General features: G+C 39.3%; 1 protein-coding gene across 2 annotated transcripts in view; it reads left to right on the top strand.

The window, feature by feature from the left end:
* The window catches only part of RLF (rearranged L-myc fusion), a 53,398-nt gene that overhangs the window by 303 nt on the left and 38,326 nt on the right, over positions 1 to 14,769 (top strand). The window contains exons 2-3 of one of the 2 annotated variants that reach the window (XM_010576294.1): positions 5,214 to 5,368; positions 12,775 to 12,856. The exons of the other annotated variant lie outside the window; for it this stretch is intronic. Coding sequence (XP_010574596.1) covers positions 5,214 to 5,368; positions 12,775 to 12,856 — 237 coding nt within the window. The remainder of the gene's footprint in view (positions 1 to 5,213; positions 5,369 to 12,774; positions 12,857 to 14,769) is intronic. 2 annotated transcript variants of the gene reach the window in all.

The raw sequence follows: 14,769 nt of genomic DNA, 5'->3' as shown, positions 1-14,769 counted from the left end.
GCGGGCCTCCGCTCGCTCCTCCGGAGCTGCCGCGGCGCGGCCCGGGGCTCGCAGCGGCGTGCGCCGCTGCCGAGAGGGGACGTGCGCGCCCTGCACGACAGGGTGCCCCCGCGGGCGCTCCGCTGCCAGCCTGGGGCCGGGCCCGTTATACCGAGGGAGCCGATCGCCTTTGGGCCACGGCAGCGCCTCGGGCCTGGACAGCTGGTGGCCCCTGGGAGGTTCCTGGGGCAGGGGGGCGGTCTTGGCTCTGTTCCTAGAACTCTCCTGTTCTGTTCTTTACCTGTCTCGGGATCAAAACTCTGTGTTCCGCCTGGATTGAGATCTGCTGTGGCATAAACAATGCTTGCTGGTTTGCGAAGGCCTGCAGTTCACATAAGTCATGAATGAGCTGCTGTGGTCTGGTGATCTTGCTTGAGTACTTGCTTAATGCAACTTAGGCTAAGCACCAGCAATTTCTGAACAGAGCCACTAACTTCCAGAAGAAGAGCTGAACTTGATTAAAGTCGCAGTGATGGAGATTAAGTTATTCTTAAACTCTTTCAGTGGTTAATTAGTGTTTGCTTCCCGCACAGCATCATTTACTGTGAGCTCTAAGGTTGAATAATTGTTAGGTCGCTGGGTTGGAGAGCCATCCCTGTTGAATCTGAAGAGATTATGGTTTCTAAAATAAAAATAAAAAAAAAATCTGTTTTACAAGCTAGTTTAACCACACCTCTGCTGATACAGCCACTGCGTTTGAATGGTGAGTGGCAAAACTGGATGCCAAATGAGACAAAAAATCCTACTGCTGCGTTACAGTTAAGTGATATTACCCTTCACAGTCTTCCATTTTACATCCACAGGTTGTGTACTTTGCCATATCGTTCTGGGAGAATGTTTAGCTCATTGCTTACCAAAACAAAAGGAGGAGTTTATTTGTTAGGTTTCAAAACTCCTGCTTCTCAAACTGAAGGATGCTGCTGCTGTTGCATACTGCTATGTATGTCCCAAGTTAAGCATAATGTTAAGATCTGTGACCTCACCTTTACATGAGGTCTTTATAATGTCTGTGACTTGCTCCATGTTTCAGGTTTTGCTAAAACTGTTTCCACTGGCATTCATTGCATCAGCACGTTGAAACAAATATTCAGCTAACACTTAGTAGAGGTTGTCAAGATGATCAATATATGTAGATGTCCAGTCACCTGGATTAGATTGGTACAGATAAAGCTTTAGAGGTACTTGATCAGTGGAGTTCGATGGAAGACAGTTCTGTTACCTAAAAAAACCAAACAAACCCTAAATTCTGTCCCACAAAAATGTAGATCTCTTTAGGTCTTTGTGCTGTCTTTGAATGGTAGTCTCGTTTTAGAACACTGTGATAGATAGTACAGATAAAAATGAAAAAGATCTGTCTTGTGTTGCCCTCAGTTTGGGACATTTCTGATTGTCATGACTGTACACCAAGAGATACAGTGGAAAACGTGAAATTGCAAATCTGTTATGCAGCAACTTCAATGGAGTATGAATTTGTGATGTCATTGTGCAGTCAAACCACTGTGGTTAGGATGTAATTTTACATCTTGGTTTCTCCTTCTGACTGGGCATGTTTGTGAATGTTGCACAGTTTGAGTGATAAAACTTAAAAATAACTTAAGGTCTGCCCCTAAGTGAAATTTAAGGAGCTCAACTTAATTTTGTATTAGCATCTTGGAGGGAACCACTGGTATCTTGTTGTAAGCTTATTAAACTACAGCAGAGCATGCCTAGAGAGAAGCTAAATTTAACTGGGCTTAAATACGACCTTGGGAAGCAGTTGCAATGAGGGTAGCTTAAATGTTTTGGGGTAGCAATGGATTTGCCATCCTGTGTGTACATGTGTGGCATGGTCCTGAAAGGTGCTCTGTTTTGCTGTGGAAGTTACCAAGGCTGTTGGGACACAACAAACTGTGAACCAGATCAGTAGTTTTCCTATGCTTTGAGCTGTCTGGATGCTACATTTTACTACATGTGAACTTGTGCTGCCACATGCAGCTTTCCAGTAGCTCTTCTTGAGAGTGATGTCGGATGGCACAATTTCCTTGAAGATCCCTATTTTTGAGCAGGGGAGTAAGATTACTGTCCAGGGTAACACAGCAAAGAAACTCATGAAGCCTAAATAGTGGGTTGATTCTGCAACTTTATATTGTACAAGTGTGAATGCTTTACATATTCACCTTAGGAAAAACACGTCTGTTGGGGAGCTCAATATGTACCCAAACAGCCAACTAGAATGAACGATGTGTGTGTGTTTGAGGGTGTACTATCATAAATATGAAGAACAGTTATCAGTGAAGCAGGGGTTGTAGGACATCAGAGCATCCCATGTGCCAATACCCAGAACCTGTTGGCTTGCTGAAATTATTGAAGGTGACACAGTTGAGGACTGTCAATTGCAATCAGGTATGTTTAAGAAGAGGTGGAAGTTGTTGGTTTTTTTTTTCTTTAATGGAGACTTAAAGCTGTAGTAACAGGTCAGGCAACTTGGACATGTTTAAATTGGTTCTGAGCAAAAAATTGATGCTTCAGAAGAAATGCAGCTAAGCAGGTATTCCAGCATTGCAGGACATGAGAATCTATGCAGTGTTGAGGACCTAGGCTGGTCTGTAGATTACACAGTAGGTGGATGTGTGTGGCCTCTGCTCTTCCCCCACTTGCCAATTAGATGTGTTACTGTTGTCAAAGGAAAGAGGATAGAATAAAGTGTAAGTGGATGTGTGTTAACCAGACTTAAAATGTTTGAATACACTCTTCAGGTAATTAGACTGTAAGGTAGTATTTGCTTATAAAATTGTTACTTGACTGTTCGTTAAGCATGTAGATTATTTAATTCTGACAAGTTAAAAATTATCTAATTTTATCTTGTATATAGACTGCCAGAAAAAGTCTGTAGTGGACTATTAAAACTTATATTGCTTGTGAAATAGCAGAAGGGCTTTTAAGAGCCATTGTAATAACAGTTACTGTGTTTTGCTTGTTTGTCAGTATGCTAATACTAATAGCATAATAATGTTCAAAACTACATATCTTTAAAGTTCAAGCTCTTAATAAGGCTCTTGCCTTGAATCTGTCTTATACACCAAAGCCATCATTGCTCATCTCTTTGGGGAGAAGTTTCTGATAAATCGCTGCTCAACAAATTGCTAATACAGCTGTAGGACTTTGATCTCAATGCTAGGATTGCACTCAAGCAAGGGTAAAGTGTTTTCTAGTAAGTTTAATTAATCTTAGGAAATATTCTACCATGTTTTATGGTTTACACAGACTTGATAGTTTGTGATCTAAGTCTGTGTCAAAAATTGAGTACTAAATTTGCCTTTTTAAATAGATTGGTTTTAATGGATGTATTTTTATAAAAGTGCAGAGCTTTGTATGTTTGTTCTTCTATTTCTGTAGTCACTATAATGATAGCATTACAGTTGGGTTTACTAAACAGATGATTTTATGATAGTCATCAGTTGAGTATCTCTAGGCATTACAGCTTGACAGCCTTAATGCTTCTAATGCCATATATAATTTGAGTTATATTATCAAATCCTTCATTAATCTGTTAGAGAAGCACTTAGACCAGTTAGTTTCTAGTCATTCATAGCTTCTGTTAATGATCTTTGTGCTGTGTTTAAGGATGACTTCTGTAAACTTCCAGTCTTCCCTTCCCACACCCTCCTTATGTCTTTGTTAATATTGTGTGGGTTTTTGGAAAGTTTGTAACTTTCATTCACCTAGGCATTATATTACTGATACTGAGTTCTGAGAGAATAATTTACAAAACGGTCTTGATTTTTACTGATTCTTAGGTGGTATTTTTTATAGATTTTTTCTTTCTTAAATGTCACACATGATTGTGCCAGTCTAGTGGATATCTGCATATTTATTTTTTTTACCCTAGGACTTATATTGTATAGTTAGATCACTGACATAACACCAGATAGTCCACAAAATAGTGTGTAGCTGGCTACTTATTTCTGGCTGTGTTGGAAGTTAGGCTTCGTTTTAGAAGCTTCTGACCATTATAATGACTGCACTTGGCTTTGTAAGCTCATTGTAGGGTCTGTTCAGTAGTGTCCTCCTTCCAGTCATAATCTGATGTGATCATGTGTTTGTTTAAGTTGTTAAAATAAATTGGTTACGAGTCCCAACTTGAAGTGAAGTAATTTGAAGCCTGGTATGACCTGATCATCGTCTTAGGACAAGTTGGCTTGTATTGAATTATAGGGTGGGGCACTCTGAGCTTTTTTTTCATACAGTCTTGGCCCTAAGGGTTCCACAAAGTATAGTCTTTTTCATTGTTTTTTGTTTTCTTCGCAGCTGGCCTTAATCAAGATTGGTACCTTGTTTGGTCTAGGGAGGGTGCAACATGAGAGAGGGATTGTAACTGGTAAGAACACAAGCATAACTGGTCTGGAGTTGTAGGAGGGCATGCATACAGAGAAGGGATGGTGCTTGTGAAGCAAGCTGCTAATAGAGCTAAGGTGTCCTTAGCTCAGTGCCCTGCCTTGCTCTCAATATTACTTTATAACCTGTAGGAAAATAACATGGTAGTGTAGTGAAGTTTTAAAATGGTTGGGAGATACTACTGTCATCCCTATGCTGATTTTTGAAACTTATTTTGATTTCTCTTAAAACTAGCTAGATTTTACATTGCTTCTTCAGTACGGTGTTGGGATAATGTAGGATTGCTATGGTCAAGTAGTAAAATCTAAGGTAATTTTGCATTTGAAAAATGACTACATAACGGTCTGATCTGGGTTTTGTGTTCTCTTCATGTTTGTTGTATGGGTAATGCATATATCTTTCAAATACTACAGCTGGAATAATGTTCTTAACCTTGAACACCTTACCTATTTTTCTGCATTCTCACTAGTAATAAAGATTCCAGTGTTACACACGTGGTTCTGTCTCTGGCAGTTGTACAAAAGAAGCTGAGTGCAGAACTTCTCCCTGGGTTTTTAACTTAACAGTTCACATTTCTGCCGATTGCGTCTAGCTTGCTCCCCAGTAGAAATTCTGATAACTTTATCAAGGGAGAACTTCTGTTGACGAGAAAAGCTACCATTTTTAAATTTCCCTCTGAGTAAAAACTTCTCAGCTTCCACTATTCTTCCACTGTATATGCTTGATATTGCATATTGATACTTGTTTTTTAGACACAAGTACATTATGAGAACTTCTAATGATAACTCATTTTCTTTCAGACACTACTTCAGTATGCTGGCAGTCGGGGTGCATCGGAACATATTTTACCTTTTTTGGAAGTATATCGAATCTCCATCCAAAGCTTTGCTAATGCACGACCTTACTTGACTACAGAATGTGAAGATGTTCTTTTGGTACTTGGCAGGCTAGTGCTGTAAGTTTTAAGTTGGTACATTAATATTTAAAAAATAAAAAAAGGAACTGTACTTCATAAATGAAAGGGCAAGATGTTGAAATAGTGTAATGCTTAATTTGACAACTGTGTTTATGATTTATTATCTAGTAAATGTCTTTAGTACTTTTTTTAATCATACCGCAAAAAGATACTTGAGCATTTTGTTAATTAATGTGAACAAGGCTTTGTTCTTCTGTATTTGGATAATCGTGCAGGTATTAGGAAGGTTCTGTTCTTTCTTAAACATTCTGAAAATTATTAATATTTTCTGTAGAAAAAGCTTAGTGTGATCCTCATTAAACAGAAGCTTTAATATTAGACCATGCATGGATTAATAAACCTGTATCATTTGCTCTGCGGTTGCTGCTTTTGTGTGTCCTTTCCCAAGGTAGTTCTGAACATGTCCCTTTCTGAAAAGGATAAGCTGGTTTGTATTTATGGCAATCTAAGTTGTGCATGTGGGCTGTTGCAATAGGATCGCAAAATAGAGTAGAGTAATTCAGCCTGAGCTCTTTGACAAGTGTTTGTAGACATGACTTAAAGCACAGCAGTTCTTCAAACAAAAGAGAGAACTATTTTACAGTCCATCAGCTAAGTTGGAATAGTAGTTCCTCAAAGAGTGTTTTAAGTGCAAAGCAGCTATTTGTAATTGAAGAGTGTAGCCTGAGGGCTTTCACATACACCGGAGTATAATCAGTTACTAGGCAGAGCCTGAGAAGGATAACTTGATGCCTTGGTCACTCCTTGCTGGTAAGGTTTCATTCTAGGGGGGGAGGGTGAAGATCTAGAACCTTGAATGTAAAGATCATTATAGAATAATAGCAATTCTGTGACAGTTTTTCAGTGGGCTATTTTTTCTTTGTTATTAGTAGCTTACTTGCTTTGTGGGCTGAATTCAAGTGTTCTTTTTGAGAAGGATTTTGCAATGAACTCCTTGGTCAAATGCTTTTTTTGTAACGTACTAACTTGCAATATAAATCAACAGCTCGGAACCATGTATCTCCATATGATGCCTTCAATATTTTTTTTTTTCTTAGAGAAATATGTGAACTAGGAGTGGGTTTTTTTGTTTGGTTGGGTTTTTTTAAACCTTCTGTCAAGAAGGGAAAACGTGAAATCAGGAAGTCTTAACTTCTTAACATGGAAACTGAAGACTTAAACTGCTAAATCATTTACCTGGTATATGATACATATATTTTTGGCAAAATATCTTAATTGCTTCAGCAGACTGTCCCTTTATGGATACAGTATTCTCATCTTCATCATATTATCTTTAATTAGCTTGTGTATTCTGCTGTTTCTTACTTATGTCACTTAAAAAGTTTGTCTTTCACTATCTTTCTATGCAGGTCATCCACACCTGGAGTACTTTCTATATATTTTGCCACTGTTATGTATTTTGGGGCAGGAATCCCAATTCTGTGTCAAAATTGCTTATCAAAATTGCTTTTTCCTTGGGAAAAATTAGAATATTCTGCTTCTGCTAATATGGTTTCTTCCATCTTTTAGTGTAAGGAGTTTGTTTGCTGTTGCTTGTATATTGAGAAAACTTTGTGGTGGAGGACAGTAGAGAGGCTGACTTGCTGGAATCTCCCCTTTTCTTGTTATGATTACATTTGAGAGGAATCTAAAGAATGAGAAAGACGAGTGAGGTTGCAGATAGGGTGAGGTAAATGGCATACCTAACTCAACTCCCCCATGTTTTTCTTCTACATAAGAGGTTCCAAGGGAGGGAGAAAGAAGTTAGAGCAGGGAATTAAAGATAAAAATTAAGTTCCATGAGAGAGGAAGACTATTACCTGGTTAGGGATGTGAAAGTGTACTGTTCCCCTGTAACTGTGATTTTTGGGGAGACAACTTGGTTACCCACAGCTATCGTACACGCTATGTATTTTCAGACTTGAACCCTGATGAGAAATGAAAAGAACAAGCTTCCTCTTTTAAAGCAAAACTGCTCTACTTACTATTGAAATCCTCCTTGCCTTCCAACATCACTTCTGGAGGGGGGGGGGAAAGAACTTCCTCCTCCTGACATCCTTCTCAGCAGGGTGAGCCAGTAAGAGCAAAACTCAATATACTGTGGTTTTCTCTGCCTCCTGACCAGGTCAATTTTGTGTTCACAGTAAATCTGACATGATGTAGAGACTGTGCCCTCCATAAGAAACATGATGCTGATGCAGTGTGAGACCTTGTTGGACCACTGTCTAACCTTAGGATATAAAAGGAAAGCTTGGAGTGGTTGCTCTTGTAGGTTACAGATTTGGCAAATGATTGTGGAGAAACAGGAATGTTCTTCTTGGCCATGGCCATGAAGGGACATAACCTGCTTTGGTCAAGTTGGAACTCAGACTGCTTGTTTCCACAGCCACAAAGCACGACACATTCCCCTCACCCCCCGATATTACTATACCAAACATATTGCATCTATAGAAGAATTAATAAAGAATTAGCCATATCAATGGTGTCTTTCACTGAGATTTGGTTAGCTGGCTATCCTTGCAAACCTTAGGAAGCCCTTGAAGCTGATTGTTCGCTTGAGCTTCTGCCGGTGCTTTTTTTCTGAGGATACTGTAGCGGGGGGGTGGGGGAGGTGTCATTCCTGTTACCATCGGTATGAAAATTTTACTTTCATCTGAAAATAGTTTATATGGTCCTAAGATTAATAGATTAAAGTTTTAAAAGTAGAAAGAATTGTTTCCAGTTCACATTGTGTTTGCTAATAGCTAATATTTGACCGCTTTCTACCTTTTCCCGTTTGCTGTGACAGCACTGGTCTAAAAGGGAGTTTACCATTTCTACATCTTCAAGAAGGTGTTTATATGCTTTTTCAACCATAAAAAGAGAAAGGAGATCTGAATGTCATCTGGTCTAAGTAGCAAAACTGGATTCATCTGATAAGACCAGTGTCGTGGTTTAACCCCAGCCAGCACCCAAGCATCACGCAACTGCTCACTCACTCCCCACCCCCACCCCCCCCCCCAGTGGGATGGGGAGAAAATTGGGAAAAGAAGTAAAACTCGTGGGTTGAGATAAGAACGGTTTAATAGAACAGAAAAGAAGAAACTAATAATGATAAGACTAATAAAATGACAACAGTAGTAATAAAAGGATTGGAATTTACAAATGATGCACAGGGCAATTGCTCACCACCCGCTGACCAACACCCAGCTAGTCCCCAAGCCGCGATTCCCCGCCCCCACTTCCCAGTTCCTATACTAAATGGGATGTCACATGGTATGGAATACACCGTTGGCCAGTTTGGGTCAGGTGCCCTGGCTGTGTCCTGTGCCAGCTTTTTGTGCCCCTCCAGCTTTCTCACTGGCTGGGCATGAGAAGCTGAAAAATCCTTGACTATAGTCTAAACACTACTGAGCAACAACTGAAAACATCAGTGTTATCGCATACTGAACTCAAAACATAGCACTGTACCAGCTACTAGGAAGACGGTTAACTCTATCCCAGCTGAAACCAGGACAACCAGTCTACCTCAAACTTCTTGAGCTGTATCTCACCTACTGGTTGTACCTACTGAGTCTAACACATGTTGCTTCCAGGAACAGTGTGCTTGCTTTCCATAACACCTCTGTGAGGAGGCACGTGGGGCAGTTTGTCTGTCTAACAAAGCATTTCTCAATCTAATAAACTGTTGCAATTTGATTCACTAACTTGCATTTACCACTCTGCTGTCTATCATTAAGAGCTAACTCAAATCTTAGCAAGTGCAGGATAAGTCCTGGCAACAAGTGAACTACTCCTGCTGATCATCCAATGTATAATTAGTAATCTTTTTAATTCTAAGAAGCTTAGGATAAGATTTCTAATACAATCTAAAGATGAACACAATTCTGAAAGCTTTTAAAATTTACTTTTAAAAATTTCTTTCTTGAAATAGTAGTGAATGAGGTGTAAAGTGATTACAGAATAATTGTATGCAAATAATCTGTTGATTTTGGCCTAGAGTTGTTCCTTCCAAAATGAAGAAATTCAAATCTAGGAGACCTTCTCCTAAAAGATATTTTGAAGTTGAGTGTTTCAGATCAATGATTTTTTTAATAATGGAAGCATTCAAGCACCAGTTACAGTTTATTTGCAGAAATTGGTGTTGAAGTTTGGAATTGGCTTTTGTTTAAGTAAGAATTGTGGTGGTACTGGTAGAGTTGGGTAGAAAGGCTTGACTTTATGAAGTGGTCCTGGTATTTTGATTTGTGGTCTTAGCCATGATACCTAAATTCCGTTTAGTTGCATTACAGTAAAGAAATGAGCTTTCAGGGATAGAGGTGCATTTTGAAGTGTTGTATAATAAGGACCAAAAGGAAGAATTAAGCTAAATGGCTATTTCTCCCCCTTGCCAGTAGAGAAGTCTGGCTAGTCTTTATGCAGCTGTGTGTTTGAGTCAATTCTTACACAAAAACTTAGGCAATTGACTTAGAATTCTAACTATTTTTCTGCCAAGGAAATTGTAATTGGAATATCTGGATATTACTTTTGCAGTTGTGCCGTAAGTTGTTTTATGTGGTGGCTATACACCCGGAGCTCCAGATTTCTCATGGAGTAATTTCAAGCTAGAGTGCTTGGTGTTGCAATCCTGAGGAAGACTTAAGGACTCACAACAAAAGAATTTGCGGTTTTTGGTTCAGCTCAGTCCTGTGGTAGCACAACAGATGATAACTCTTGAAGCATAAATTCAGCCTCTTGTCTTCATAGACTGTCATCTCACTCTGTATACACAATGCTTTGAAAATCTACTTTCAGATCTTTTTCACTGTCCAAGTAGCACCTTAAGGGTTAAGTACAGAAAAGTGATTTGTAAAACCTTGCTTTGCCATTTTGTTTAAACCTGGTATTTTATGTAATCAATATCGTATATATATATATATGAAAAAGTAATATTCTAGAAAAAGTATTTGTGGGAATTAAAAGAGTGGAAGTAGATGGGATTGGTTGACTGAAAATGAGGTGTGCATCAAAAGACTTTTCAAAAGCACATTAACCGTGAAGTTTGCAAATGTTTTATTTGATGAAAAGAGTCTCTTTATGACATGCATGAAAATTAGACACGTACCTAGTGGGTTTTTTTGTTGGGTTTGTTTTCTTATGTTAAAATAGTGTTCAGCTGCTGTGAGAATGTTTAAAGTTGGTTTTGATAGTCTAGTAGCAACCACCTGGGTCTAGACATCTGGACTGGTCAATTAACTTGGATTGCCAAGCTTGAGTACAATACAAGGGAGAAGTAAGTCCTGATTATTTTATAATATTGAGACCTATGACAGTTGGAATATCTGGTGATCCTGTTGCCCACTTTTTCATGGATGTAGTAATGATTGAGATTCTAGTGTCTGATAATGTGAATAATTACTGGATGACAGTGATGAAGGCTATTGTATTTTCTGCATAATAGTGTTTAGAGCTTTTGCAGGTCTAAACCTCTATTTAAAGGAACAGGATTGGGTGGTGAAGGCAAACTTCTGAAATGTGAAAAAGGTGGCCAGATGTTAATTCATTATTTGTCCATTTGATCTTGTTTATGTATATTACTGCTGAATCTGGCTAAAAACTGATAAGGCATAGCATTTTGCAGGTAACTGTTCAAAGTATTTATTTATCAAGAGTCAGGAGGAAGGGGGAAAGGAAAGCGATTCTTTTTGGGTACTAAGCAGTTTTGAAACTCATGTTTGCTTTATGGTCATCTCTTCCTTTTCCCTTTCCCCAAGCTCAGCTCTTCTGTCTATGGTAAAACTGAATGTGTTGTCCTGTCATTCTTCTATTTAGTATTTGGGAGTGGAGGTTTTGAAGAAAAAAATAGCATGAGTTGGAACTAACAATGTAGATGTAGCTTATAGCGATTATTCAGTGCATTTATTACATGCAGAGTCTTAGACTAGTTTTCTTTCCTTATATTGCCGTGACTTATGAGAACATTTTTGCTGTGTGTAAATCTTGTGAATCTCTAGACATTGTCATAGTTAACACGTTTAGTTTGATTAGGTCAAATTGTTCTGTGCAGCAGCTGGGGTTTAGGTAATCCATATGTCCCGTACAAGGTTAGATAGCCCCTGTTTGAGAACAATATAGGCAGTAGTCCTGCCATTGCTTTGTCTCCTAGAAAACAGTGATTCTTGTTCTCCAAGACTTTTCCCTGGAATGAGGTGGATATGCTAAATACATACAGTTGCTTCCTTTTTGTTTTTGAAAAGGGATAGCGTTGACCTGATGGTCTAAATGAGGGAATATCAAGTAGGACTTGCTTTCCTCTGCTTCTGTTTTTGGAATATGAACTTATGTATGGAATATATAGGTCTCAAATTTGCTGGGTATTTCAGAGATGTTAAAACTTTCTGAACCCTTCCCACTTTCCTAAATTTTCATTTGGAAAACCTGATACACAGCAGAAATTCACATGCCACTGTGATGGGGCTGACTCATACTAACATTAATTGTTACATCCCATTTTCAACTGTGTCAACAAACTTCCCTAGGTGTGAAATTAAGACTGGGTGACTAGTGTCCTGTTTTTAAGCAGGACCTTGGCTTAATGAAGAAATAAGGGGATGTTCTCCACCTGTGTTGTGTAGATAACTGAGCTACACAAATACAGCAGCTCCCTGAATTAATGAACTGGGAATTTTACAATCTGATCTATTTAAGTCTGACTTTAATCTGAACATCTTTTGTATGCATATCAATGTGGGTGGGGTTTTTTTGCTTTGGTAAGCTCTTGAGCTTGTTGCTGTTTGCACCATAGGTATTTGAATGTTTCCTCTCCCCCCATGCTATCAAAGACTCATAAGCTGTTTCTAGGAATCTATTCTGCAGGTCTGTTTCTGTACTGATGCTCTTCTTGACATCGCTTCTCAGTCTGTTGCTTTTAGGATACTGCTAGGGATCTGTTCTCTAGGTCCATTTCTGTGCTGATGCATGGATCTTCTGTCAAGCTGTTCTTCAGTTTTGTTTTCTTATATATGTCAGATCTGAAACTTTAAGTTAGGTAAAGCTGGCTTTCATTCTCACTCTAGGCAAAGATACCATGCTGGGATCAAATGAGTTTTATTCATAATGGATATTAGGATTCCTTTGTGAGAGGAAAGAGCAGAAATTCTGTAATGCAACGTTCCTGAGCCATGTTGAACAGACTATCTTGGATTATAAGAGTAGCTGCAATCTTATCCTAGCAAGATTGTGCACAGTAAAAAGCACTCTTTCCATGTGATGACTCATTCCTGATTCTAGGGCTGTTTCTGGCCTTTAAGTGATTTGTGCAGTCAAACATGTTTCAATGTTACTGTCATTTCTTATCTGAATGCTAAGTAAAATGTGCCACAGATGATGTTTAATGTAACGACAGAATGTGTTCAGGTAGCTTGCTTACTTGCCTCTTACTTTTCCAGGAGTTGTTTTGAGCTACTGCTTTCAATTCCTGAAAGTGAATTGCCGCATGAGGTGTGGTTAGGATTCCATCAGTCCATACAGGTAAGTGTTCTGAATTTCTTTTTTCCAATTTGCATATTAAAAAAAAAAAAAAGGCAGCTGTTATGCTCCTTTTCTTCTACCCTTGCCCTGAATTCCGCCTGTCCTGTATTGCTGTTATCTAGGCAGCAAGAATTTCTGAGCAGCAAAAGACTAACTGCAAGAGTGATATTGGCAGCCCTAGGCCCAACAGCAGATTTATGACTACATAATCAATGGCAACTGCAGCAAGAGAACTGTAGCAAATCTTGATCTATCTAATGGTTTGTGTGAGAGTAAGACTGAGTTAGATGGAGTGATGTAACAGCTCTGAAGTATTACTTTGAAGGTGACTTAAAAAGCTTTTGTGGAGATCTGAGTGGTAAGTTAGTGTCGATTCCTGATTTGAGAGGGATGAAAATAGTAGGACAGGTCTTTAGTCCAGGTGGTTTCTAGAAGTGTTTCTTCTGAGGTGGTGCTGAAACAAGCTCATAATACTACTACTCCTACACTCAAATGAAGGTGGCTCTTGTAGGCTATGTCGGAGGAAGAGATGTTTTCAAGGTTTTAGTCTGGAGGTAGTACCCAGCTGACTGCAATGACTTGTGTTCTTTGTGGAGCTGAAAGACAGGAGTGGTAGTCTTGCTGTGTTTATACTAATAGACCCTTCCAGGACCAGGGACTGATCTGTTGCTATTGCCTGTTCTGGCTTTAACTGTGACTGATGAAGTTGGAAGCTAGTATCAGTTATAAGTTACTGAAGTAAAGACTTTGGCTGGATGTAGTTGGAAGTAAGTGAACTTAGACCTTGCAGCTGTCCTTGTGCAGACCTTGCCACAAGTCCTTATACCTCTGTGACTGCGGATTTTGTCAGTCTGTGAGGCTTGGCTGCTGCTGCTGCAGTAGCTCTGAAGATGCAGGTGTAGAGGTTCTGAAGGAGTTTCTACTTTTGTTTCACTCGCAGTCAGGGAAATTGCAGGTGCGGAAACTCTTCAGTAGACTGAAGGTGAATAAACCTGGCACTTTATACTGAGAGAAACAGACTAGTAGAGCTTTGTAGTCCTCCTAGTAGTGGTAGGGACAGAGGTGGTCTGTGGCTGGTGACTTCAGGTGTGGACAGACCTCTTTTTTCCTGAAATATCATGGAATACTTACTATCATAGCAACCCTAAAAACAGTTGGGTGTGGCATGTACTTGGTAATAGAAAGAAGTGCAGTAGGTACATTTTAGATCCTATGGTCTTAGTGGTGTCAAAGATGTGTCCTTTATTTTGAGTGCTGGTGCATAAGTCCTGTGACTCCCTTAGTGACTACAGCAGATCATAGTGGCCATTGCAGCAACCCAGAACCAAGTTTGAAGGTATATCAGTTTATTTTGACAATACCCAGCTATGCCATCTATTACACACAGTCTGTAACTATTAGCCATGGTGTTGCAGATGCTAGATCTGTGCTCTCAACCCATTCATTTTTGGGGATGCCACAAATAAGGGTGGTCAGCCACAGGTTCATCTTTTGTGTTAGAGCTGATGGAAGAAGTTGAAACTTACTGTTTACAAGGTAGCCCTTAAATTCACTAATCTGGTCTTCCTTGGCCAAGGAGTGAATCATAGAATACCAGGTTGGAAAGGACTTCAAGGATCATCTGGTCCAACCTTTCTTGGCAAAAACACAGTCTAGACAAGATGGCTCAGCACTCTGTCCAGCTGAATCTTAGAAGTGTCCAACGTTGGTGTCGTGGTTTAACCCCAGCCAGCAACTAAGCACCATGCAGCTGCTCACTCACTTCCCCCCCCCACCCAGTGGGATGGGGGAGAAAATCAGGAAAAGAAGTAAAACTCCTGGGTTGAGATAAGAACGATTTAATAGAACAGAAAAGAAGAAACTAATAATGATAATGATAACACTAATAAAATGACAACAGTAGTAATAAAAGG

This window comes from Haliaeetus leucocephalus, unplaced genomic scaffold (assembly GCF_000737465.1).
Source record: "Haliaeetus leucocephalus isolate CR32 unplaced genomic scaffold, Haliaeetus_leucocephalus-4.0 Scaffold517, whole genome shotgun sequence".
NCBI lineage: Eukaryota > Metazoa > Chordata > Aves > Accipitriformes > Accipitridae > Haliaeetus > Haliaeetus leucocephalus.
Note: the sequence above shows the minus strand (reverse complement) of the source record. Positions and strands in the feature narration are given on the sequence as shown.